The sequence below is a fragment of the Engystomops pustulosus genome, chromosome 7 (assembly GCF_040894005.1).
Source record: "Engystomops pustulosus chromosome 7, aEngPut4.maternal, whole genome shotgun sequence".
Lineage (NCBI taxonomy): Eukaryota > Metazoa > Chordata > Amphibia > Anura > Leptodactylidae > Engystomops > Engystomops pustulosus.
The window spans coordinates 44,206,889-44,234,082 of NC_092417.1; the positions used below are offsets into that span (position 1 = coordinate 44,206,889).

Genomic DNA, 27,194 nt, shown 5'->3' on the forward strand with positions numbered 1-27,194 from the left:
AAATACATTTTGCCTATCTACACAATATCAGCAGATTATTATGAATGGGTTCACATTGTAAGAATAGGAAATATACATTCATTAAGATCATGTAACAACAAAGATGTTAAATAAAAGATCAAATAAGCATAAAACAAACAAAGAAAAGAAGCATAGTCCGATCCTCTGCTGCACTGCCTTTAGTTTATAGAGAGAGATAATATAAGAGTATAAGAAGGTCGTTTTCTAGACAGTATTTCAGTTTTGTTCATATGATACACTACAGGGCCAACACATGCAATGTATTGTTATGTATATTATTACACATGCTAATTATTATTTACGTATTAAATTGCATATGCAACATATCATTTACATTCAAGACAGGAATACTCATTAAATAAAGCTATATACAAGTACATACTTAGATATGGAGGGCATTACAGTCATTAGTATAATCATTAAGTGTAAAATGCCTTTAGTCCAACATCCAATTATCTGAAATCCTTACTATCACACGTTTCCAAAACCGAATTGGGACATAATGTGGATTTTCACAGGACCAGAAACAGAAAATTTTGAAGTAAGAACCATTTAGGAAATGCTTCTCGTATAAAGGTCCAACAATAAGGAATATCTGATAATTCAGCCCTCGTTCTTTAATTTGAGAGAGGATTGAAACATCATAACAACATAATATACAAATCATCAAAAATTGTGTTAAAAAAAATCTACTATTAAAATCAAGCTTGATAAGCCAGGGACACTTACTTATAGATCCAGGCACTGACTGTGGTAATTTTGTTATAAAATCAACTTTTAAAATTATTTTAATGAGCCCAAAGGGCTCTGGGGGGCCTTAGCAGAACACTTCAGTGCTGGAGAAGCAGGAATTTCAGGGAGAGGGGAGACCTTCTCTGCTCATTGTAGCGGCCTGTGAAGCTACAGCACTGAGGGCCTCTGGAAACCCTTATCATTATTGATTTTATAAGGAAGGAGGCCATGGATAACAAAATATAAAAAGATTACTACAGTCACAGTGGCTGGATCTGTGAGTAAGTGTAAGTCTACCACTCTTATAATTGTCTCCTGTTAATAAGGATGTACATCTGAGATGTGTTGTGGGGTCATCCTTTGTATCATACGGATAAATCACTTTGTACCTCATTTTTCTTTTGGGATTACTGCTGTGGAAATTGACCCTGCATGTTCTAACTGTGTTTTTTTCTAACTTTCTTTTGGTTGTTGTTAAAATGATGAATTTCAATAAAATTTTAGTTGAAAGATAAATAAAATAAAAAATAAGGTAAAAACAGGCGATTATATATTATTATCACAAATGTACGAAAAGATAGCAACTTGTTTACATCATTTGATGAAGAACAAAAAATCCACACAAAACCCGTGTTGGAAACTGGAATGATGTATTTGGGAGGTTAGCATACAGAATTTAGCCCTCATGTGAAACAGAATAGTACACTAAACCAAAGATCTAAACCCACACATAAAAGCTACAGGTTGGTAATTACATACAAAGTTTACAAAAATAGGGAGTTACAGAATTGTCCGTTGTCACAAGAACTGTGGCTTAATAAGAAATTGAAGTGTGCATGACACGGGACTTCTCTACAAGAGATTTTTACATCAACATGTAAGAATACACACATACAATAAAGGAAATCTACCATCAAAATCCAGAATGATAAACCAGGGACACGAATTCATAGATACAGACACTGTGACTGTGGAAATCTTCTTATATTTGTTATCCATGGCCTCCTTCCTTTAAAAATTAACTTTTAAAAATATACTAATGAGCCAATGCGGAGCATTACCAAAGCTCCTGCATGTTGTAGTTTCACAGGCTGTTACATTGGTCGGAGCACTCCCCCCTCATACTGTGTGAGATTACAGCAGGCAGAGGTGACACAGTGTAACAGCCTGTGAAGTTACAACATAGTGGGGCTCTTGTAACGCCCACAATAATGCCTGGGTCTATTACTAAGTATACCTGGTTTATCATGCTTGATTTTGATGGCAGATTTTCTTTGAAGGGAACCTGTCATCAGAAATTTTCCTAATAAACCACTGCCAGTATGTTGTCAAGCAGTTGAACAGTTTCTAGATAATGTTTCTTTCATGGTCGAGCTTGGTGGCATCATCCAGAAAATCAACTTTGAAGTGAGATGTAAGTTAGATGTATAAAGTCAGGGAGGCGGAGATTTAAACACAGAAGTCAAGCTCTCCCTGCCTCTGAACACCTCCTCCCATGTGATTGACATCATGTGCTGGACTTCAGTAAATCGAATCAATGACGTTGCCGGACGCAGGACCATAAATTACAGTGAAGGGGGTGTTTTAAGGCAGGGAAAGCTTGACTTCAGTGTTAAACTCTCCGCCTCCTTGACTTCATTAAACTCATTTTCATCTCGCTTCAAAGTTGATTTTCTAGATGATGCCACCACACTGGGTCATACAAGAAACTGTTCAGTTGCTTTATAACATACTGGTAGTGGTTTATTAGGGCAATTTCTCATGACCCTTTAAGGTTCCCTTTAATAGAAAATTGCAATATTATGGAAGATTCATCCCATTTATTACATATATGAGAGGAATGCACATAGATAGAGCCTATAGACACAAGGACTAGCAGGTATGTGAGGGCTGACATCTCAGTAGGCACAGAAGGCCTGTACCAGGAGCAGCAGAGAATAAGATGAGGTCCTTTGTTGTACATGTCAGAATTGTGTCTTCTTTCATTGTGAAAGAAAAATAAAGGATAAATAGTATATAGAATTCCATGGATTGTGTGCATTCAGACGCCATGTAAGTGTTACATTGTATGTGTAAGCTGTTCTGTAGGGCTCAAATGGTAATTGTCACAGGTCAAGATCTAATCACTTATATAATAATTGGTATCATCACTGAAAACATTAGGAGGTTCAATGCAAAATACTGGAAACACATGCAGGTTTTAACAAGAATGTGAATAATAAAGGATCATTATGCAAATTAGCAAACAAGAAGCAAATATTACAGTAAAGCAAAGTGCATAACCATATTAATACACCAGCAAATGTGCAATAACCAGAGTGTACCGGGATTCTCCCACCACGCCCAGTGCACTTTTTGGCAATGACTTTATATCTTAAGAAATGTAATAAGGTTGTCTGAGCATGAGAGTTTATGCTCCGAAAATACTCATTCAGTGTTTCTACAGGATTTACCTGCCCTATCGCAGAACACAACATGTTAGTTTGGTACTTCTACATTCGGGTCGGTAAATCCAGAGGACACATGGGCAAGTTTGTCATAACAGACTCGGTCATGTACAACCAGCCTAAGATTTTTTCACACCATATTTGTCATTCAGTATATAATATAAGCCCCAGGCACAAACAGTTCATGAATTTAGCGTCGCAGTTAGTGGAGGTAAGGAAAGGCCCTCTTTACAGACTTGAGGTGATGAATCCATCGGTAAAATGTTCATATGGAGGACTGGGAAGGCTTAGTATACTTCCGTATTATGATACATTTGTAAGTGTGTTGTAGAGGATAGCAGTAAACGAAGCAGTAATGCAACAGGGGTGGAGGGGCATCCGTGTTCATATATAGTTACCACACTACACATGGCCATTTTAAATGGTCTATGAGTACGGATTATAATCTCCATTCTTGGAAATTATTCTGTTTCAGGATACTAGCACTCTGGTGTTCCCTGGGACAGATATATACTTACCGCCTTCCCTAATGCATAGAGCCTTCTGAAGAATCCCTAAGGGCGCATTCACACTGATGTATGCTTGCACGGCTACAGCATGGCGGGTATACGTCCGGCGCCATGGAGAGGAGGAGGGGTGTCCCCTCCGCTCTCCAAAGTGATTCATGTCGCACGCTCGTAACACGGGTTCGGCACCATGCAGCGGAGGAAAGATGACCCCTCTCTCTGTCCTATCTTTTCCCCAGGTACGAAGTGGTAAGCTGTGGGACTCCCCCCTTAAGGGGTAGGAGTCAGTCTTCTGGGGGTTTAGGACAAGTTCTCTAACAGGGACTTGCATGTTTAGTATCTACCACTATCTACCTGGACAACCCTATTGGATCCTACCCACTCCTTTAAAAATGATACTGTGGTAAGACTATCCCATTTACTACAGATTTTGTAGCTTGGAGTAGAGGTCACATGCATATTATGTACTTTGAATGGTTGCAAGTGCTTGTGCCCTGTTTGACACTTTAAGGTTTGTTTTGTATTGTTTACTCCTAGTTGTAAATGTTACGTTGGAATTACTTTTGTTTTGCTGATCATATTTTCTGATATGCCAATACTAGGGGGCTATCCTTTTACTTGCACATTTTCTGAAAAGCCTACATGGTGGGATCCTCTCTACAGATAGTGAAGTGTATACAAGATGTTTCCTGCAAATGCATACAAAATAATTCTAGCCACTGACCATAGTGTAAGTAAAAAGTAAATTAAGACACTTACTGGGACTGTGGAGAGAAGGATCTTCTGCTCCTGCCCTGTGCGAAGCGTTTTCACTGGAATAACGTGAATGTTCTCGTTTTCTCCTCCCTGCAAAAGAACCAGATATATTATAAAAACATATTATTATTGTATGACAGTGCAGGGTAGTAACTTAGAAATTAAGGAGAAGTTTATGACTTTTTACACAGTTTTTTTATCTTTGGGTAATAATTTTTAGCTGCCTAGGCCAATACACTTTTTATCTTATGCTACGGATAAGGAAATTGTCTGCATGAAAAAACGTGTCAGTGAATTCCTCTATCTTTGGTTATTAATATTTACAAATTGGATTAATAAAGAATATGAAGTTTTAACCACAATGCCGTGATGTTCTCTCATCGTTCATTGAACCTGTTACCCTACTGCAAAGGGGAATAAACAATAGCCTGAATTTTTTCAAGTACATGATCATGGGGGATTTGCTGAATTAAATGTGACTAAATTTTGCCACAGTTAGTGATAAAAAAAGTAACATGCAATGCATCAAATTTATTTAGTTTTTAGTCAATTTTTGTTCTTCACTTAAATGGTTAAAGCATTGTGCAACTCATAAGCCATCAAAAAAGTGTAAAGTTGTGGAGATGCACTAAATATTTTCTCAATATTTCAGCAAATAATTCAGGTTTTTCAATACTGAATGAAAATCTAAAGCTTTACCTCCACATAGGCTGAAAACTGTGGGTCCCATCTTTTGGGGTAGTGAAATCTGCATGTTTGCGTGTGATTATTGCAGGTGCTGGAACAAAGCTCCAGGATGCGTGTCTTTTCACAAGAGTCTTCCACTGACAACATAAGATTTTTGCCTAGATGAACAAGCAAATGGATACATTTTACATTTTCTAATTGCCTAAAACATATCCCCATTACCACATTCGAATATTCCCTTTACAGCATAACCAGAGACAATGGAGCAACATGTGCTTATTTGCTCAAATGCATATTGACCAGGGCAAGTTACTAGATACCCGGATAAAACCACATCGCTAGAAGTTAACAACAGAAGTTAGCCAACTTTGTCCTCAGTACTATCTTTATTGGGTTTTTAATCTTTTCCTTTACAGTATTAACAAATACAATTTTTCATGTATGATTGTGCATGAGATGCCAAGTCTCTGGGTGCCAATGGGGGATTGAGTCTCTCATTGTCATTTATGATTGGGATTCCAGGGATTGGGAATCCATCTAACATACATGACATACATACTACATATCACCTGCATAGATGATACATTATAAAATTAAAAAAGGTTGGTAAAAAAAAAAGTTTTGTTTGAGATAATCCCCCAAGTGACCCACCTTTTAGGCTCTCTGGAATCCTCTCCTTCTCTACAGATACATCCAGACAGGTCATCTCTCGAGACTGCAACATAGATAAGAAGCACAACACAATTAGTTCTGATGACATAAATGTATATGATAATTGTATAAGTGATGCAGTGCAGTGAAGTGATGAACCGCTAGGCAAAACTTTGTTGAGATAGATAACATATGTATGGTGATCAGATTAAGAAAACACAGCTTAGAACACAATAGGGCACATTTACTTACCTGGTCCTGTTGCGATCCCCGATCCGGACGGTCCGACGAAGATGAAGTCCGGCGCGATTCACCAACATTGTGCGCCCTAGATCCTACATGTGTCGCTTCCCTGCTGAGGTCCACCGGACACAATTTACAATGTTAAATCCTGCGCGTTGTCCGAATCCGTCGCATCGTTTGAAGGCCCGCCCCCCGATTTGTGCCACGTAAAAAAGCTGGCGCCGATGCGCCAAACTCCAAAAACCCCTGTTAAATGCGGTGCTAATCGGAAATCGGCGGGAAACCCTTCGAAAATGCGCTCTGCGGACCTAATGAGCCCCATTGTTTGGGTACAAGGTTGCTGTGTGAGTGGCCCACCAGGTGGAATAAATGTCATATATGGTAAGTATTTTTATAAGAAAACTTTGACAGAAGTTAATTTAAAGGGGTTTCTTAAAATAAGTACCATATTTATCATATATATAATATTTAAGAGATATCTAAAAAATTGGGTCTCCGATCACAAAAACAAGGGTGCCATGCCCCACTTTATGACATTTATGAAATTTTATCTGTACACTTATTATATTTGTGCGGTTCCTGAACAGATGGATTGGCAATCATAATGAGAGAAAGGGAGAATCGGAGGAGGGGGAACACTCGGTGCAAGAGGGGGCCAATTGGATCAGCCTGCAATAAAGATTGGAGCATGAGAACCATGTGAGAGATAGGGAATGACATACGTCCATGAAGAAGAGGGAGAAGACAATAGGGAACAGTCTACATGAGAGTATAGAGGTCTGCCCATAATGGGGAACATTTACTAAGATCAGTGCAAATTGCACTATATGCAGTTTTCCTGTGTAGAGGGTGCCAGATTCAGGATTCGTGGAGCCCATTTTGCATGAACCTGGCACCTCCTGCACCAACTTTTTTTTGGTGCATCTTTAACATGGGGTGCGCAACGTGAATTCTGTTTTGCGCTGTTCAGGGCTTTCTCTAGCTAGAGGCTAGAGAAAGCCCTGAACAGCGTGAAACGGCTGTCGCCTTGTCCAAACCCCCTGCTCCTACCTCTATCCTGACCGGTATGTGCCATGTGATTTTTTACGGATGATGAAATAAAGAAGACTTTTTAAACAGTGAGTGGCTGCGTTTCCTGTTCTTTCTATTATTTATTGGACTTGCCTTGTGCTAAAACGCAGAGCACCACCTATATGCTTCTATGGATAATTAATGTAATCTCTGAACGTTACGTAAAAGGCATTTAGTATCTAAATGAAGGCTTCCTGATAGTGCCCCTTTGTTTCTGTTCTCCATGGAGTAAATTCTGTTTGCATGTTAAATCTAGTGCAGAGTCCAACTGAGCACCAGAGCACCCCTTTCAGTGCAGGAATTTGTGTCGCATGAAACTAGCGCAGCTGCAACACAAAAAGGTTGCGCGCGAAACAAATGTGGTGCAGATCCTTCTTAAATATATGTGCAAGCAGTTTCCACTAGAAAGAACATGAAAAGTCTGACAGAAAACTGGTGCAAAGCCCTTAGTAAATGTGCCCCTTGCCATCCTGCTAAAGATCAGCCCAGATGTGAGTTAAAGAAACAACATAAATTGATAGACATCACAGTATACTACTCCACACACAAGAGAAAGCCTCTGTACGGAACTGTAGCCATATAAAGCTAAAACTTACCACAACCACTCCATTTGTGAGGATCCTCTCACGATAATCTCGACTGCAACAGAAAAAGGACATGCAAAAGTATACATAAGTACAGATAACAGGGAGATATTTAAAATCATTGTAAGTAAGAGGAATCACACTTACAATTCTTCCACTGTGAATTCTACTTGAAGAGTTTCTGGACCCTGAAAAAGAAACATTTTATAATTACCGTATATTAAAAGTATGCATAACCGTACAGCATATGACACTTGTGAACTGCTTGTACGTGTATTTATGAAGCATTTGCACCAGTTTTATGTCGTGGCTGCTCTATGTCCGCCATGACTATGTACTTAAGGGGCATTCCAGTGCAGATTTGTGTCGGCCGCCAAAAAAATCTGGTGCACTTAGCTTAAGCATAATCGGCACATGTAGGGTGCGCCAGATTATTGAACACTGTGCACCAGTCTTTAATAATCTGGCGTAGTCTGCACATTAGTGAGGCAAACTGCACGTAGTGAGAAACTGGACCAAAGACTCTAAGTTTACCTTTACAATAGTGGATTATAACACAGGTGGTTTGGCCGGTTGCCCGGGGTCCAAGCCTTCTAGGGGGACCATGGCCTCCCAAACCACCCACCAAATTTCATACTCAGAAGGACCTTCACCATTGAAATCCTTGTACATCTGTCCCTGCTCTTAATTTACATGTACACATGAGCCATTTCAGAACCTTTGAAGGTCCGACAAAGGTCCTGAAACCACAGATTGAAAACAGGGAGAAGGGACAAACACTCCATTCCCTAAGAATATTGATTCTATTACTATATGTAGGAAGTGATTCCAGACTTGTAGGGCCCTGTGCCCATGTGAGTCTAAGCAGGAGTAAGAAAGAATAGAGTATACTGCTTGGCTCCTGTCCCACATTGCAGTTCCTGATTGGGTCATCCACACTTCTGGCTAAGCCTTAAAGGGGTTGTCTGGAGGCTGAAAACAATGGCTGCTTTCTTCCAAAAACAGTGCGACACATGACCATGGTATGTGCCAGTACTGCAACCCAGATACATGGAGCTGAATTGCAAACCATGGTCTATTGTGACTACCCCTTTAAGAGTCAGCGGTCAGCACACCCTGATGACATCACTGGGGTCTGCCTCCATGACTGCCAATACTTACGGCCCAATGGACCAGTAGATGCAACGCATGGTAGGAACACCTTAACAATTCTCGTATGAATCCCATGTAATATTTACACTTCTCACAGGAAACCTCAAAATTCTATAGATGAATTAAGTTATACTAATGAATGCCAGCCTGATAAGATAAGGTCTATGGAAATGACTGTAATTCATTGATGTGAAAAAACTTGACTTACATCAGGGTTAAGACCGAAGATTTTCTTATTGATCTCGCCCAACGAGACTTTGTCCACATCGAATGCCACTGTATAGAGAAGGTCGTTTCTTGTGACTACATCCTCATCATGAAGAGTCAGATGTAACACGTTCTGAAAAAGAAGTAATATATGGATAAATGCAAGTTTCCGTAGCAGGATTTTTTTTTATTTTACACAGAGGAGCCAGACCTTTCCTCATCTCCACCAACTCTGCATTATTTAACCCCGTTGCTGACAGCATGCGGTAATAACTATCAGACCCCCTAGAACTCAGACACCCAAGGAGACCTAATATCATCAGAGTATGAATTAGAATATACATTTATCTTAGAGTGTTACTATTGTTCCATTACCATTGTAGTTACAATGTAAAGGTTTTTGTTATTTCAGGGGATATCAAAGGTAAAAATAGCCCCAAGTCATTGCTATTGCAATTAAAACTGTCTGCAGGTATATAAAAACTAGTAACAATTCAATCTGGAACACCTATGTGAACTAAGTGTTTTGTAGTTTACACCCTTTAACAGGGTAATTTGCAATTTAACCTATAATAATATAATAATTCTTTATTTATATAGCGCCTACAGATTACGCAGCGCTGCACAAAGCATTTCAAATTGGTCCCTGTCCCCGTGGGGCCCCACAATCTAAACAACCTAACAGTATGTTTTGGAGTGTGGGAGGAAACCAGAGTACCCGGAGGAAACATGCGCAAACACGGAGATAACATACAAACTCTTTGCAGATGTTGACCTGGGTGGGATTCGAACCCAGGACTCCAGTGCTGCAAGGCAGAAGTGCTACTCACTCAGCCACCGTGCTGCCCTCAACCTACAGCAATGATCATGAGTACTTTGCTTGGACCGCACATAGTAAGGCATAGCCATATAGGTAAAGTAGGTAAGAACCAATATGGCTGCCCTTACTGCCCCCATGCCAGATGTCCCACGGTTTTCCTAAAATAGCTATGTTAGATTATATGCATGTATTGTGAAATCGGTTTCTATGGTTTTCTGGCATTTTACTACCTATTACCATGGTAAGTGATAGGTTGCTGATCACTTATTGTAATGGAGCAGTAATCATGTATGTGCACTGCCCCTGTATTCAAAGTTTAGGGAGCAATGTCCTTCCACAGGGATAGAGTCAGGTAACACTGAACAAGTGCAACCATTACTCCATTCAAAAGTTGTTAAGGATGGGCAACACCTTTACTAGACTATAAATATCTCTGTAAAGAATGACAGGATATTAATAATACCGTGTATCTCTTTCTTACCTTCACATTATTGCAGATTGTAAATTGGAAGGTTTCGTTCCACACAGGGTCGCTGCAATCTGACACAGTGCTTGTCTTCAGGATTTTTTGGGTACAAGATGGTAGCCACAAACATACATAGCAATCTGCATGGCTCACTGCATGGGAAAAGCAACAGATGAGATTATGACATTCTTTAAAGGAGATAATATAGACCCTAAAAGCAGGTGAGTGATATATTTGTGTATGGAATTTTTTGACTTAAAAAGAGTTTTTAATCTGCTGTGCATTGCTTCTGCAAGTGCCCAAAAGGTGGTCCCTTATCCTAAACAGCTGTACAAACCAACCGGGGTGGCTGTAATGGTCTCCTGGTAAGACACTACAGATATAAGATAACATCTATGGGGAGGGGCCATGGAGAAGCTTAAAGGAACCTGTTATCAGGAAGGTAATTTTTAGCTGGTGACAGGTTCCAATAGCCCATGGAATGTTGATTTCAAAAATACCATAGTCTGACATCCTGAATAATTCCACAGCTTTTTAATAATTTCATTAATATTACCTGGCTCCCTGTTAGGAGAGTCTGGTGAGTCCTGGAGGAGGCGGGGTGGGGGGCAGCTCATACGGCACAAGTAGTCTTCTTTAGTCTACTAAATTTCTTGTCCCCTCATCCTCACTCATTGTCCTCTCCCTCCCTCTTATCCCCTGCTCCCTCTCCCCTTACTTAGGTAAGCTCACTGCTACAAAAAATTCTCACTTGAACTTGCCTGCCCCCCAGGACTCACCACACACTGCTGGCAGGGAGCCAGGCAATGTTTAAGAAACAAATAAAAAGCAGTGGAATTATTCAGATGCACGGCAAAGGAATTTTTAAAATCAAAATGTCAGAAGCTATTGGAACCTGTCACCAGCTAAAAATGACCTTCCTGATCACAGGTTCCGTTTAATGTAGAGAGCTATGGCCCAGTTCACACCTGCATTGTGGGTTTGTTCTAAATCCTCCATTCTAGGAGAGAATAACAAAAATGAAAAGACCTTCAGTTACCCATACACTTAATTTGAGCTTCCGTTACATTATGTTCTAATTCCTTTATTTATAGGGAGAAAAAGACACAGACTACTGTTTTGTTATTTTTTATTAATTACTGAAGGTCTAATAAAAGCTATTAACCCCTTAAGGACGCAGCCATTTTGTAACATAAGGCTCAGCCCGATTTTTTGGATTCTGACCTGCGTCGCTTTATATGGTTATAACTTTTGAACACTGTTACTTATCAAAACGATTCTGAGATAGTTTTTTCCCCACATGTTGTACTTCATTTTAGTGGTAAATTTTGGCTGATAAGTTTTGCGTTTACTTACAAAACAAAAGCAAATATGATAAATTTTTTGAAAAATTTGCCATTTTCGAAATTCAAAATCATTGCGTTTTCAGGCAGATAGATTTACCACCTAAATAAGTTGCTGAATAACATTTCCCATTTGTCTACTTTACATTTTCATAATTTCTGAAATGTCTGGATAATTTATTTTGATGTCACGCGGCTTACAAAAAGAATATCGCTTTTCCGGATTTTCAGAATTGACTATTTTGGGGATAAATACAGTTTTGAATGAAATTTTACATATTTAGCATCAAAACCCCCTATATAACCAACCCATTTTCAAATCTGCACCCCTCAAGCTATCAGAAACCGCTTTTACGAAGATTGTTAACCCCTTGAGATCTTCATAGTAATTGAATCAAAATGGAGGTGAAATTTAGAATGGTCAAATTGTTCCCTTATACGTTCATTTAGCACTAAAATTTACACATTTCCAAAATATAAAAAGAGAAAACCCACCATACAATTTGTTCTACAATTTCTCCTGAGTACAAAGACCCCCCACATGTGGCCATTACTTGTGTTATGGGGGCACAGCGAGGCGCAGAAGGGAAGGAGGGCGCTGCAGCTGCCAGGATTTTAGTTTCCTCATTGGCCCCTTTTGAAGGCTATAAAATTTTCGCTTTTTCGTTATTTGGGCCATGTGATGCCATTTTTTTTGCGCGATGAGATGCTTTTTCCATTGTTACCATTTTGGGGTTAGTATCACCTATTGTTGAAAATTTTGGAACTTTTTTTGAGGGCAGGAGTAGAAAAGCATCAATTCTGTACTGGATTTTTTACTCTTTTTTTTTTTGGTGTTCACCGTATAGACTAATAATCATGTTATCTTTATTCTATGGGTCGATACGATTACTGGGATACCAGACATGAATGTATTTTCTTACGTTTTACTAAATTTGTCAAACAAAACCCTAATGTGGGGAAAAATCTATCATTTATGTATTGCCGTCTTCCAAGTGGCATAACATTGTTACTTTTTTTGCTACGGAGCTGGTTGATGGCTTATTTTTTGCGGGACATGTTGTACTTTGCACCAGTATCATGTCAGAGTACACATGGTTTTTTTATCACATTTTATAGCATTTTTTGTGGGATTGAATAGCTAAAAATCATAATTTTTGGAAGGTTTATAGCAGTTTTTTTTTACGGCGTTTATCGTGGGGGTTCAATAATGATTTACTTGTATTCTACGGGTTGTTACGGACGCGGTGATACTATATATGTGGGGTTTTTGTTATGATTTAGACTTTTTTGGGGTTATATGTCTCTTTATATGTTATGGGGCTTATGGGCATTTTTATTGATTTATTACTTTATTTTTTATTGAATAACATTTTTTTTTTACTTTTTCACTTTTTCCACCATGGGAAATGACCAAGCAATCATCTGATTGCTTGTTCATGATAATATTCTGCAATAATCATGTATTGCAGAGTATTATCAGTGTCAGCCTATGCACTTGCATAGGCTGGCACTATGCCAGTAAGATGACGTCACAGACGCCATCTTACTGGCAGTGCCTGCAGGCTGTGCTGGGGACCAGATCGGACCCCAGCACATCCATAGCAGCGATCGGTGCCCCCCGAAAACGGTTCGGGGGGGCCGATCGTGGGGGAAAGACACCCCAGAGACATGTTAGATGCCGCGGTCGTGCTGACCGCGGCATTTAACGGGTTACACACCCGCGATCGGTGCCGACTCCGACCGCGGGTGTTACACTGGGGTGCCGGCTATTAGTTACAGCCGGCACCCCGTGTTTCCCGATGCCGGTTCGGCTCTGATCCAGAGCCGAGCCGGCATAAGCGCCGTGGCGGATATATCCGCCACTGAGCGCTAAGTCACTGCGCTCCGTGGCGGATATATCCGCCACGGAGCGTGAAGGGGTTAAAAGCAGGTGTCAACTTAGCCAAATAGGTAAAACCATCCGTAGGTACATATACAGGTGTCTCCTGCTTGTGTACGGTCCTAAAACTGGTGCTTAGGGTGCTTAGGGTTGTCATATACAGGTGGTCCCCTACTTAAGGACCACCCTACTTATAGACGACCCCTAGTTACAGATGGACCCGGTCTGACCTCTGATGAAGCTCTCTGAATGCTTTACTATAGTCCCAGACTGCAATGATCAGCTGTAAGGTTTCTGTAATAAAGTTTTATACATAATCCATGGTCCCATTACAGCACAAAATTTTGAAACTCCAATTGTCACTGGGGCAAAAAAAATTTTTGTCTGGAACTACAATTATAAAATATACAGTTTCGACTTACATACAAACTTAAGTACAAACCTATGGAATCTATCTTGTGCGTAACTCAGGGACTGCCTATATCCATGTAAGTAATCTATGTATAAGCACCTGCAGTAAATATTTCTTTGAAGAAAGAATTCATACTTACTCCAGTCAGCCCATGGGATATGTTCGGCTTTTATAACTTTGACGGTTAACAAGCTGAGCTCACTGTCTTCCTGTAATTAGGACATTGTATCAGTATAATAACACAATATTTGCACACAACAAAGTGACATTGATTATCAACTCATTATAATATTGTAACATTTGCCTTCTGAGCTTCCATTGCTACCAGACCAATCCTTCCCATATTGTGACCAGCGATGTGCATATTCTACAATCTGCCTGCCAGGAGAAAACAACTGATAGATTTCACATTTGTTTTTGATTAAAGGGATATTCCCATTTCAACAAATTAATGTTAATATTTGTATTATAAATAGTTATACAAATTTCCAATATACTTTCTGTATCAATTCACCATGGTTTTCTAGATCTCTGCTTGCTGTCATTATATTGAAAGCTTCTATGTTTACTTCCAGTGGACAGAAATCTGAGCATGGTCACACAGGTGCACGGCTCGTTATATCACACAGCTCTGATTACTCTCTGGGATACTAACGAGCTGTGCACCTGTGTGACCATGCTCAGATTTCTGTCCACCTCTAGTAAAAATAGAAGCTTTCCATAGAATGACAGCAAGCAAACTGTTAGGAATTGATGCAGAAAGTATATTGGAAATTTGTATAACTATTTATACTACAAACAATAACATTGATTTGCTGAAATGGGAACACCTCTTTAAGTGAATTCAGGGCACCAAAGTTATGACAATAGCGTGATACCATACAAGTACTTCTTGGCACTATCACACTTTTAACCACTTGGAAATGGAAATTCTGGCACACCCATCTAAATGAAATAACATAGTTTATATGGTTTAAAAAACACACATGTCCATCAAGTTCAACCAAGGAAGGGAAGGGATTGGATGAGGAAGGGATTTAGGGGATACAATTCTATATAACATAACTATCAATGTTATTTAGGTGTAAAAAGGCATCAGGACCCTTCTTGAAGCTCTCTGCTGTCCCTGCTGTGACCAGCGCCTGAGCTTGGCTATTCCAAAGATTGACAGTTCTCATAGTAAAAAAAGCCCTATCCCCTCTGGTGATTATACCTTGTTTTCTCCAGACAGAGAAAGTGCCCCCTTATCTTTGATTTGATTTAACCTGGAACAACTTTCCAGCATGTTTTTTGTATGGACCATTCATATATTTGACATCACTGAAAGATTTTGTACATTAGTTTTCTAACATGGCAGTACCTGTGTAAAAACCACGGCCATGTGTAAGATGATTCCTTTACAGCTCAGACTTTATTCTATAATGTGTGAAGAAATTTCAATTCAGGCCTCTAATTTGGGAGACTAGATCAATGCTTTACAAGAATCCTATCATAATCGACAGGAATAGTTAAACTATATTAAACTGTAGATTATGGGGAGTCATCTTAAGGTTAAAGGGGTTGTGCTTCCAAAGACACTCACCCTTTATCTTTATATAGGCGATGAGTGACAGATTGAGGGGATAAGTATCTATTATATTCTACATGAAGGATTGGCTAACTATAACCAGTCTTTCCAGAAACTTGTCTTGGTACTGTACATGTATACAGTATTGTGACATATCATGGGTGCAATACTTTCAGATTAGACACCTCCTTTCTCCTCCAGGCATTCAACTCTTCATTCAACAATTATCATACAGTCGCTTAAAAGTATATTCAGCCAATAGCTTTTCTCGGAAGGTGCTCGTGAGGTCAGAGAAGGATGGCCGCCCAAAGTACTAAAACAATAAGTGGCTTTGGCAATTGGAGCAAAAATCTGCAGACCATTGATGATCAGATTGCAGGGTGTATAGGCAATGGGTCAGTTCACAAATGTATGTAATCACAATTATTCCTAAATGGCTCAGGATTCCCAATGTGTTACCAATGTAAAGAATAGTTAGAAAAACTTTTCAAGCTTAGCACTATAGTGCAATTACTTCATATATGGAAGTCCATTCTCTGTCCCCACAATCCTAACATATTAAAGGAAATCTACCATCAAAATCCATCATGATAAACCAGTGACACTTACACATAGATCCAGGCACTGTGAGTGTGGTAATCTTCTTATATTTGTTATCCTTGGCTTAAATCAACTTTGCCAGTTTTCAGTAAATAAAGGGGTGTTCCAGTGCTAATTTGCACCGGGGGCCCCATTTATGTTTAAAGTCCAACATAATTGGTGCACTCAGTTTAAGTGTGATTAGCAAATGCAGGGTGCGCCAGATTATAATAATAATTCCTTTATTTGTATAGTGCACACAGATTACACAGCGCTACAAAGAACTTGCCAAATCAGTCCCTGTCCCCAATGAGACTCACAATCTAATCAACCTACCAGTATGTTTTTGGAGTGTGGGAGGAAACCGGAGGACCCGGAGGAAACCTAAGCAAATATGGAGAGAACATACAAACTCTTTGCAGATTTTGACCCTTATGAAGTCTGTGCGCCAGTCTTCAATAAATGTGCCCCATTGTATGGAGTGCAATCAAAATTTTTGTGACTTTTTAAAGAGACACACTTGATAAATTAGTCTAAACTACATTAAAAATGAAACCACACCTATAAAATCCACTATAAATGGAAAACAGCCCGCTTCCACTTACAAAGTTACTTGAACCAACAAGTATCTTGCAAGCAGTTACTTAAAAAAAAGGGAACATAAGGCAAAAAATGGTACAAGCATTTTAATAAATGCAACACCCACTAACCCCCTCCACCATCTGCCTGCTGTGTATGAGGTGGTGCTGAACACTTTGTAAAAATGGAAAGGTTTATGTTATTTCTCATAATGAAATACAGCAGATTGCTAAATTGTTAAAGAAACTGTCACCTGGGACTATATTAGGGCATTAGTGTACGTCTCAGCTGGTGGCCCCCAGCAATATGACTTCCTATAAGTACGGTAACAGTACTCTGGCTGTGATATGTTGGCCACTTTGCCAAGTATCATTTAGCAGACGGAAATTAGTTTTATTTTAGTTTAATTACGGTAACTTTAATTTTGGTTCCATTTGCTCCAAACATAAATTGAAGCGAGAGACAGGATTAAGATTATCTTCCTCCACAAACATTATAGATCATAAACACGGGCAAATAATAAATCTGTGTATACATCAGTACACAGCCTGTTATTGTTTCTAGTTAACAATGAGTAATAACTATTTATAGGTAGATATAAAATATGACAACTGGTTACACACTACAGTGAGGTTTGTTGTAAAATGACCATCCTACTGTATTTTCTTGTATACTGCACATCTCTCATAGACTCCTACACCTCAGATTCAAGGATTAAATCCCTTTTTTATACACATTTATATTATAGCTGTTCATTTTCCTCTGATATTAACATATGCTCTTATACAAACTATATTCAAACTTAAAATATACCCTTAATAATTATAATTCCTTTATTTATATTGCGCACACAGATTACGCAGCGCTGCACAGAGTTTGCCAAATTAGTCCCTGTCCCCAATGGGGTCCACAATCTAATAAATCTACCAGCAGGTTTTGGAGTGTGGGAGGAAACCAGAGGACCCAGAGGTAACCCAGGCAAACACAGGGAGAACATACAACCTATGCAGATGTTGACTCTTACCCTTAACCTACCTCTACAAGATAGATATCATTTTATCCTCTAATACAGATGCAGATATCAACCCATATATTATTATATTCTCTAATATACCTATATACCCCATGTATCATCACTTATTGTCCTTATGTACCATGCTAAATGTTTTGTCAGTTGTGCAGACCAAATCCATGTCACAAACAGCCCCTCCTTGTTTACATTGTATAATATATATAATGTATATAAACAATACCAAATCAATGCCATGGATCCAAATCTATCCTTAGCACAGATATGATTTATATATAAACCTTTATACATACAGATACATTTATATCCAATATATACATTTATATACAATAGCTATCAATGTGATTACAGTTACTTACGCACAACTACCCAGTATACAATGTACCAGGGAATAGTCCAGGTCCATAAGTTCTGGGACCATATGTATGACCATTCTGCTGTCCCATGATCTCAAGGGGGTTTAAAAAAAATAATGATAACACTTAAACTATTAATATTAATAAGTAACTATACAGAAATGCTGGCAACTCTAATCTGTTACATCAATGCTAAATATTTATACCAACGAAATGTAGAAATTAATGGCATACAAAAATAAATGAGACTTACGTAGTAGGAGATGGCAGACTGCCTCCGAGCCATCCTTGTATTCCAAGAAGCGTCTTTATTACATTGGAGTCAGGTGAATTAACGTGACTACTGACAATGGTTACCTGCTGGCAATAAAAGATGAATCTCCAGTCTGAGCTGTGTGGAAAGGAGAGAGCAGGTGTAAATATACATTCCACACCACGCCTGCTCCTAAATTATAGACACTATTACTTATACACACCTCCTTAATTCTATTCTACAAACATCATCAATAAGGTATGGATGGGAGGAGACACACAGGCTGCCCATACAGCTAAAAGTCATGGCAGACCAATGACCTCTGACATACTGGAGTATAAGAAATATATAGAACTATCCTATGCAGTATAAGAGATTCTAAAAAAAACTATAGTTCCAATTTAGGAAAAACTATAGTGAAAACTAGAACTGGGAGCCGGCAGAATGACCTTGCCTGGAAAAAGTTTCTAGCATAATGGAAAGTCGCTGTATAAATAGTTCACCTAATGCAGACGATGGAGAGAGTTAGGGTTCCGCCCTGTATAAAATGTAAACACAGAATCTTCACTCTACAGAAATACGCAGTTCACTCAGGTACTAAGTATTAGGAGTTTTCAATTTTATGGGAGAACAAGACTCCAACATAGGGACATTAATACAAACATTGGGTCTGGAACCCATAGGAGAGAGGGGAAAAGGAGGGGTATGGAAGAAAAAGAAAGGGAGAGGTTATACTAGGTCACTAGGTTCCATTTACTTCAGACTGACAACTCCACTTATCTCCAGCCGATAGTGAGATCCTCTTCCAGCTTAAGGCTAAATTTACACTGCCGTTGCCCGCCGTACCGCAGCACGGCGGACACACGGCTGTGTCGGGGGAGAGCGCTGCTCACCCCCGCCACTCCCCATAGGAATATATGGCGCATGGCGCCGTATTCCGGAGAAAGATAGGACATGTCCTATCTTTCTACGGGGGTACGGAGCGGTACGGTGGGCACCGTGCGCCCATTGCGATGTATGGGGGACATACATAATGTATTGGCTGTTAAAGTGACGTCTTTGCAGGGTAGTTTTACCCAGTTCTGGGGGATAGGATGAGGGGGTTGGAAATTATGTATTTTATTCATAATCAGTGATGTAGTCCACAGTCACATTAAAGACCCTCCTCAGATCCGAATTCCTCTTAAAGGACATCTGCCATCAGATTACCGGTGGTAGACTGTCATAACTTACATGCTCGTTACGTCTATTCCCACAAACAGCACAAATCTTTTAAAAAACAAGTTTATTAAGTTATGCAAATGAGCTGGAGGCGATCTAGCCTACACCACCAAAGCGCTTGTTGGCTCCACACGCTCTCACTCCTTATTCCAGTCTGGTTCCGGCTGTCAATAGAAGAGTAGAACGTTGTGCAAATCTCCTATTCTCTATGAAGTGTGTTCCAAGTATTCTGGAACACAGAGCCAAAGGTGCTCCCCTGCCACCATTGTATTAGGCATCACTGTATTACAGGGAAGTATATTTCTATAATATTCATATAACATTCCATGGAACATGAAGCTATTTGCATTCTTACAATTTCCATTATGTTAAGCAACAGGCCATTTTAGTTTTTTTGTGTTTCCAATTTTTACTCCCCATCTTTATAAATCCATAACCTTTTATTTTTCCATGTACCGAGCTCTATGAGGGCTTGTTGTTTTCTGCATAACATATAGTATTTCATATTCTTCATATATGACAATATTCTGACGCCACAAATATTTTCATTGCTATAATTTTGGGGACTGCACGACTTTTTGATTACCGTATATACTCGAGTATAACCCGACCCAAGTATAGGCCGAAACCCCTAATTTTAACAGAAAGTACTGGAAAAACCTATTGACTTGAGTATAAGCCAAGGGTGGGAAATGCATTGGTCACAGCCCCCCAGTATACAGCCAGCCAGCACCTGTAGTGTATAGCCTGCCAGCCACTGTAGTGTATAGCCTGCCAGGCCCTGTAGTATATAGCCTGCCAGCCACTGTAGTAAATAGCCTGCCAGCCCCCTGTAGTATATAGCCTGCCAGCTCCTGGAGTATATAGCCTGCCAGACCACTATAGTATATAGCCTGCCAGCCCCTGTAGTGTATATCCTGCCAGGCCCTGTAGTATATAGCCTGCCAGGCCCCTGTAGCATATAGCCTGCCAGTACCATGTAGTACATAGCCTACCAGCCCCCTGGAGTATATTGCTACCAGCCCACAGTAGTATATAGCCGCCAGCCCCCTGTATATATAGGCTGCCAACCCCTGCCCCCAATTTAATGCCTGTAGGAAAAAAACAAAAGGTGTAGTCACCTTCCGACACCCCCCAGCAGGTCCTCTTCTATCCATCGCGGCCCCGGCATTGATTCAGTGTCCTCGCACCGTGCGTCGCAGGCACCATGACGCCAGCCGCTCACTGACATCATAGTGTATACTGATGCCGGCCCACACATTACTCGGCTTGTACTCAAGTATATATGGCGAAGAAGTGGTGTTTTAGACATTGAGGTGCTATTTTCTGTTAGTTCGCAGGCACACCCGTCTGCCTCTGTGTGCTGCCCGCACTCACTCTTACCTCCATGTTCCAGCAGCGTCTCCCGTGGCTCTGTGAAATTAAAAGGGACAGTGCGCTACTAATTGGTGCTGGACGGGTGCCAATTCTGTAAAATAGCCAGCCCCTTCTCGTGTTCCCTGCCGGATCTTTGTGCTCTATGCCGGATAGAAAGATTTGTTCCATGCCCTTTGCGATTATCCTGATTTCCCGTTCTGACCTCGATTCTGTTCCTGACTCCGATCCCCTGCTGCCTGTCTTAACCTATTGCTACGTCCCTGACTCTGATTCTGTGCTGCCTATCTCAACCTCCTGTCTGTCCCCGACCACGAGTTTGCCTTATGATTCTGTACTTTGCCGCAGACAAAGTCACGCCTGTGAAGTGACCTGGTGGTACCACGCCGCAGCAAATTTAACCCGCTTTGCGGCAGGCTCTGGTGAAAACCCCTAGACTCCAGTCCCAGGTGTCGACTTACATCGTCGTCCGCGGTGGACCAGAGGTTCCACTACCCCTGATCCTGACAGAAATCCTCATACATGTATACAAAAACCATTCCAGGTCCTCCAAAGGTTTTACCCCATTATACTACTAGCCCCCTCAGGTAGGGGATGAATTGTGCTTTCGAATTTCCTCTTCTATGTGAAATCTCTCCTATTTAAAAAAAAAATTTCCAGCTGTCAGGCAAATTTTACTCTTCTCATCCCATTTTCACATGAGATGAAGCAAGTTTAGGAGCTGCAGATGGAGTGTCACTGCAGAAATCACTTCAATTTACCTCTCAAGCAAGTGATGGTTGTGGTGTCAAGAGTCCAACTCTTTCTGATCTAATATTGTCTATCCCATGGAACACCATATTGGAAAAAATATCCAATCCATCAGAATCACACATCCTCAGCAGAAAATAAATCTAAACATATCATACATATGACTAGAATACAACTGCTTGTGAGCACAGGTGAAGGAATGTTTACCATTTTGGAATTAGGACTTGTTATCCTTAGATTTACTGGATCAGATTAATGAATTGTAGCCATGATCCTACGGAGTGTTTGAGATTCCTAGATAGATTATGATAAACAGAGCTGAGTCAACACTAAGCCATTCGATAAACTTCCTATATGGTTATGTCACACCAGTTATCATTAATGAGCATGTACACATTCTCTAACTCCAGATTTCTAATTCCGGATTAACTTTTGTACGTAGTGGTAGGTCAGAGAGCCTATTGGTCACACAAGTATGTCCCCAGTATGTGGTTTGAATAGTGAGCCAAGAACATGCAAGATATACGGATGAGATAAGGAACCTGATTGCCATACATACACTAGAACCTGATGCTTATTCTTAAAATAAAAAATGAACAAAAACTTACAGAGATATATAAAATTATGGAATAAAAATATATATACAGGTAGTCCCCGGGTTACGTAGAAGATAGGTTTTTTAGGTTTGTTCTTAAGTTGAATTTGTATGTAAGTCGGAACTGGAACATTTTATAATTGTAGTTCCAGACAAAAATTTTTTTTGTTCCAGTGACAAGTCTGGTGTCTGTAAGTCTGGTGTCCTTAAGTAGGGGATCGCCTGTAAAATATGCTCATATTAAACAAAATATGCAAAAAGGTAGCAAAAAGAGGCATTGTTTTTCTTGTCATATCCTGGTAAATTGATTTTCTAGAATCCCGTAGTGGAGCATCAATGGCTATAAGTCTCCATAAGCCTACAAGTCGGCCTTAATTGGCAAAGTCTTCATAAGGAGAACTCTTATTTCTCTTAGGGATTTTCCAGGAATCCTGGGAAAACTTCCAGTTCCTGTGTCATGGCACCTATGGCCTGGCCAGATCCATAACACTACCAGCTGGAAGAAGGAGCCAAACAACTGTTCCAACAGTGGAAGCGTGAGCCAGAGCAGAATAAGTACCTTTTTTATTTATTACCCCTGGTGTCTTTAATAATTCCTTCCAAACTAACATTGGCTATGAACTGCCTACAGGTTGTTATTAACCAAGTTTAAATCAGGATTTGGTAGGGTAACCTATTCATTTTGGATCAGTGAAGGGATGAAAGTGACGGTCTACCCTAAGTATAGGTCATCAACATTTTAATTCTGGGAAGTCCTATAAATGTATTGTCCATTACCAGTGACTTCCTTTAACACACATACATATAAATAACAAAATGATCCTTACCCTACAGTACCATGTAAAAAACTACAGCTATAGTGTTGTCAGACAACAAGTCTCCATTAACCTGCTGGATAATGGAAACTTGACAAATGATGACTCACCTCATTAAGAATCCATGTGCTTCATCAACATACAATGCTCATTAGCCATCATAATGAGTGGCACGAGGAAAACTGGTATAAGCCACATGGTATATGGCACTGAGCAACTAATTTGCATGTAAAATAAATGTGTGTAATAGGAGCATGCTATATATGGGGAGAGGCTATATTGTAGGTAGGTCAGATAAAACAAAAAAAGAAACGGCATGGTGTACGTCATTTTACTGGCAGTCATGGTATACAATAAAACAGCATTTTTGGCTATTCTTGATTGCCAGCCTTAAAGACACACCGCGGTATACCACTGATCAGATGCCAAATTTCACTTTGCTCAGTAATTAGGGGTAAATGCAGTTCTTTAGGGTGCCGCTGTGATGCAGTTGTAACCACTGCCTGTTGACGTACCTTTACTGCTACTACAAGAATCAAGCAGGTGTCAGTCAGGTGCTGTAAATCTATTGGCCTTGATCATCAGCAAGCGTGACCACCTTTATAATAGCAGAACTTTTGGAAGTTCACAGGTGTGGGGTATTTAAGAATGTTACAACACAATGCTAAAGACAAAAGACATCTTTAATTGTTGCTGCCCATTTTGAGTTTAGCAAACTCGAACTAGCGAGAAGTTTGGGTTCAGCGTTCTGTCTAACCTGCCAGTACTGCAGTATACGGTAGGAGCAAACAGACCCTTGGTTCCTGAACCTGAACAGGTCCGTTCATCACTATTTCCAAACAATTAAAAGACAATCATTCAACAGTGAGAGGATGTACACAAAATAGAATTAGACATAGATTTAAAGACAGAAAATCTATGTCAACTTCTACTGAAAGGCTTTCTGATACTGATTTTGACAAACATTGTCTATATTTCCAGTGGTGTTTGTCGGATTTTCCATGGGCAGTAAAAAAAGACCCAACAACCTCCTAATGAATTGAAAGGGAGAGCAATTTTGGCACAAAATCTGTTTGAGCATACCCTGTAAAAGATAATTTACTAAAGAAATTACAGAAAGACAAAGAACTACATCTTAGACCAGGGGTCAGGAACCTTTTTGGCTGAGAGAGCCATGAACACCACATATTTTAAAATGTTATTCCGTAAGAGCCGTACCATATGCACATGCCCCCCAGTAGATAGGTAGTCCCAGTGTCACGGTTGCCCCTATGATCTAGGCCCCTCTCCGTGGCAGTGCCCCTTTCCAAGCTCACTCAACTCACCACTTTCCGGCTCCCTTCCTGTCTGGCCAGCACGCGCCGGCACTCACGCTGCCCACTTCCCGTGTTCCTATAAAGACTGGCGGCTCCCAGCATTCCCCGTCGGATCTTAGTGCTTCATGCCTATGAGGAAGCTTTCCACAGTGTTTCCTTCCCAAGTGTTGACCCTCCCATTGTGATCCCGAACCTGTTCCTGATTCTGCTCCTTCGCTGCCAGTCCTGATCTATTGCTCCGTCCCCGACCTTGCATCATTGCTGCCTGCCTTGACGGTGTGCCTGTTCCTGACCACGAGACTGCCAAGTGATCCTGTACCTCGACCTTGGAAGCACCGTGGACAAGTCGCACCTGTGGAATTACCTGGTTGTACCACCCTGTAGCAAGACCATCCTGCTTTGCGGCGGGCTCTGGGGAAGACCGGGTGCCACTTAGATTCCGTTCCCAGGTGTCTGCTTACATTATTGTCTGCGGTGGTCCAGGGGATTCCCTACTTCAAATGCTGACACCCAGGATGGTAGGTAGCCCTAGCACATGTCCCCCAGTATATAGGTAGCCACAGCACATGCCCTCAAGTAGATAGGTAGCCACAGCACATGCCCCCAGTATATAGGTGGCCCCAGCACATACTCCCATTAGATAGGTAGCCCCAGCACATACTCCCAGTAGATAGGTAGCCACAGCATAAGCCCCCCAAGTAGATCAGTAGCCAAAGCACATGTCCCCGGGTAGATAGGTTGTCACAGCAAAAAAAAAAAAAGATTAATCACTTACCAGCGCTCCCTGCAGCCAGCTCCTCATCGCTCCAACGCTCTTATCTTTGACCCAGGTTTAGACGATGGCGGCGATGGCGCCTGGGTCGTACAAAGGATGTAGGCAGCGGTAACATTGCTGCCTATGTCCAGTGATCAGTCTCAGAGACACACAGCAGCCATCACTATTTATTAAAGATCTGTCCGAGAGCCAGATGCAGCCAACAAAAGAGCCACATCTGGCTCCCGAGCCATAAGTTCCCTACCCCTGACTTAGACTCTACTGGCCTCAGATAGCATGTTAAATGTTCAAGCTCATGTCCTAATAAGCCCCTAACGACCTGGCCCTTTTTTGTTTTTTCATTTCCATTATTCACTCCGCACCTTCAAAAATCGGTAATATACAGACGTATTTTACACTTCTGTGATGGCTTGTTTTCTGCGTAACAAATTTCACTTCATAGTGATAATATTAAATATTCCATGCCGTGTACTGGGAAGCGGCATTGGAGCCATTTTCTTGTGAGCTTGGATATTATGGCTTTCACTGTGTGCCCTGAATGACATGTCTACTTTATTCTTTGGGTTGGTGCGATACATATACATACATTTTTATACATTTACAAAAATGAAAACCTCCTGTACAAAATTTTTTTGGGGGGATTTTGCCATCTTCTGGCGTCTATAACTTTTTCATACTTCGGTGTACAGAGCTGCGTCTGGTGTCATTTTGTGTGACTTTTGATGATGTTTTCAATGCTACCATTTTTAGGACTGTATGAACTTTTGATCACTATTTATTGAATTTTGTATATTTTTCAAAATGGCAAAAAAGTGCCATTTCTGACTTGGTGTGCTATTGTCTATTTGGATAGATCGGGCATTTTTGAACGCGGTGATACCTAATGTGTTTATGATTTTTAGTGTTTATTTATATTTATATCAGTTCTAGGGAAAGGAGCGTAATTTGAATTTTTTCTATATTTTTTTTTTACTTTTACTATTTTTCAGACCCCCTAGGGCAGTGATGGCGAACCTTTTAGAGCCTCAGTGCCCAAACTTCCACCAAAAGCCACATATTTACTGCAAAGTGCCAGCACAGCAATTTAAGCAGTAATTTATTTCTCCTTGTTCATTGACAACTTTCAATCCTTCAGCCTCCTAAGGACGCCAACGCAGTTGAAAGGAGGAGGGCAAATTCGGCTATCATTGTGGGAAGATTCTGCAAGTAGATTCTTTGAGTTCTGTCTGGTGAACTTCATTCTGGGTTGATGGCCTGGGTGCCCACAGAAAGAGCTCCGAGTGCCACCTCTGACACCCGTGCCATAGGTTCGCCACCACTGCCCTAGGGTACTTTACCCCTAGGTTGTCTGATTGACACACACATACACACACATATATATATATATATATATATATATAGGCTTGACTAACAAAGACCTTTGTGTTAACAGCATCAAGGTGGAGATGTTTGGCCACAATGCAATCCATGTTTGACGAAAACCAAACACCATGGCCCACATTTAGTGTTTGCGCCAATTTTCTGCCTGACTTTGCACTGAAAAGAACATGCAAACTGCTTGTACATGTATTCATAAAGTGTCTGCACCAGTTTTGTATCACGGCTGCTCTGTGTCCGACAAAACAGAAAAAATATGCACCTAAAGGGATGTGATAATACTGAGATGAACTACAATTCTGTCTGTGACACAATTCTCCTGAATGAACAAAGTGCACCCTAAAAAAAAAAAAAGTGCCCACTTCCCGTGCAATTTTATATGGGGGCCGATTGTTGATTAATAGTTTGTATTTAGAGATGAGCGAGCACTAAAATGCTCGGGTGCTCGTTATTCGAGACAAACTTTTCCAGATGCTCGAGTGCTCGTCTCGAATAACGAGCCCCATTGAAGTCAATGGGAGACCCGAGCATTTTTTTAATAAAACTGAACAGTAAAAGAACAGTGCAAAAAAAAAAATTTTCAGATGTTTGCAGATGTTTTACTTGTAAGAACACATTGAAATAACA

General features: G+C 40.4%; 1 protein-coding gene across 4 annotated transcripts in view; it reads right to left on the reverse strand.

The window, feature by feature from the left end:
- Positions 1-27,194, reverse strand: part of LOC140069692 (cytosolic phospholipase A2 delta-like) — a 66,703-nt gene that overhangs the window by 18,467 nt on the left and 21,042 nt on the right. For all 4 annotated transcript variants that reach the window (XM_072115677.1, XM_072115679.1, XM_072115676.1 and 1 more), the window contains 9 exons: positions 18,345-18,482; positions 14,120-14,189; positions 10,359-10,495; positions 9,059-9,190; positions 7,846-7,886; positions 7,711-7,753; positions 5,801-5,864; positions 5,162-5,307; positions 4,466-4,552 (listed from right to left, as the gene is read on the reverse strand). In XM_072115677.1, the coding sequence (XP_071971778.1) occupies positions 4,466-4,552; positions 5,162-5,307; positions 5,801-5,864; positions 7,711-7,753; positions 7,846-7,886; positions 9,059-9,190; positions 10,359-10,495; positions 14,120-14,189; positions 18,345-18,377 (753 nt within the window). In that variant the 5' untranslated portion in view covers positions 18,378-18,482. The remainder of the gene's footprint in view (positions 1-4,465; positions 4,553-5,161; positions 5,308-5,800; positions 5,865-7,710; positions 7,754-7,845; positions 7,887-9,058; positions 9,191-10,358; positions 10,496-14,119; positions 14,190-18,344; positions 18,483-27,194) is intronic.